The 1,262-nt window shown below is 39.5% G+C and overlaps 1 protein-coding gene across 1 annotated transcript; it reads left to right on the plus strand. All coding sequences in view use genetic code 11, as the record gives it.

Annotated features, from left to right (window-relative positions):
• Nucleotides 1–293: 293 nt before the first annotated feature.
• EGR_01991 (hypothetical protein) lies at nt 294–964 on the plus strand (the record flags this gene model as incomplete). Its single annotated transcript, XM_024491240.1, has 2 exons — nt 294–338; nt 896–964. The coding sequence occupies 2 exons, from the start codon at nt 294–296 to the stop codon at nt 962–964; spliced, it is 114 nt and encodes a 37-aa protein (XP_024354383.1).
• Between the last annotated feature and the right edge of the window lie 298 nt (nt 965–1,262).

The following is a 1,262-nucleotide window of genomic DNA, read 5'->3' on the forward strand; positions in this document are numbered from 1 at the left end:
AAGGAGTACCACATTAAGAAGTTAACTTAAATTTATAGCAAATGTCAGTGCAAACACCGAATTGGCTAATAAGGTAGGTAGACAACCAGCTGCAGCAATTATGAATTCAAGCAAACAATAAAATAGAACAAATTATAATCAACTGAACTTTTACCTTAAGAAATTGTAGAAGGGCCCTCAACTAGAGCAAACTTCCCTCTCTCAGGCGGGTTGGTGTAGTTTTTGGCAGATCGCGCCAAACTGACCCACTGCAACCTTAAAATACACCTGACTGTTTACACTCATCTCCTATAATGTATGTAGGTGTTGCCTATGTGATGGTCGGGCGATACGATAAGGTAGGGCGCCCTTAATCGTGACCTCTTACCCAAGGAATTTTTTCCACTTTTAAGTCTCTTCCCATCAAATGTAAGTTAAGCAGGGCTGGTGGACGTGGTTGTGACTTGTCTGCTACTCTACGAACCGAGTTAAATCTCAGAGGCATTTCTTCCATTTATACCTCCTGGCATAGCATTTGGAAAATGTGTAACAATGGTCGAATTTAGTGCCACACAGGAGTGGCTCTAATTGAGCCATTAGGCAGGTTAACAATAATGTTTTGATGATAGATGGCTAAAAAGATGAGTTGATTTGAGGCGAACACTTTGCTGTGGATAATAGCGAAGAGCTAGGGATTGCTGATGACAAAAATAAAGATCGCTGATAAGGGTCTGAAGACCAATTTCCCTAGACACAGTGTTAATTGTGAGAGGCGAGACAGTTGGATCTAGGCTGCATTAATTAAGAAGGTGGTGGAGGTGGGTAAACAGGTAGGTCAGGTTTATTTACAATAACGGATCACAGATAGTTGGGAGTTAAGAAGCCTACCATACTGTTCTTTACGTTACTTTTACAGACGATGCGAAAAATTGGTATGAAGAAGGGTTTGGTCTATGACGGACTGGCTGAGTATTTAACCGACTGACTTACAAGAAGTGATAGTGTTTAGACCTATTCAAACTTTTTCAAAACAATGGAGGACTTTTAACTTTATTGCTAAAAGACCCACTCATTGCCAATTTCACAAATGTGAGGAGCGCACCTTTTTACTTTTAGGAGACTTTATGTATTTTGTACGAGTGTGTGAAGTGGACTGTTGACGTAATTGTTCAATGCAAATTGTCTATTTATTAATAGCTAACTAATTACAACTGCAATATGCCTACTCAATACATCCTAATAAACTGCCATGAGTTCAAGAGAGCTCTATCCTCATATGTTCA

This window comes from Echinococcus granulosus (genome assembly GCF_000524195.1).
Source record: "Echinococcus granulosus chromosome Unknown EG_S00008, whole genome shotgun sequence".
In the NCBI taxonomy this organism is placed as follows: domain Eukaryota; kingdom Metazoa; phylum Platyhelminthes; class Cestoda; order Cyclophyllidea; family Taeniidae; genus Echinococcus; species Echinococcus granulosus.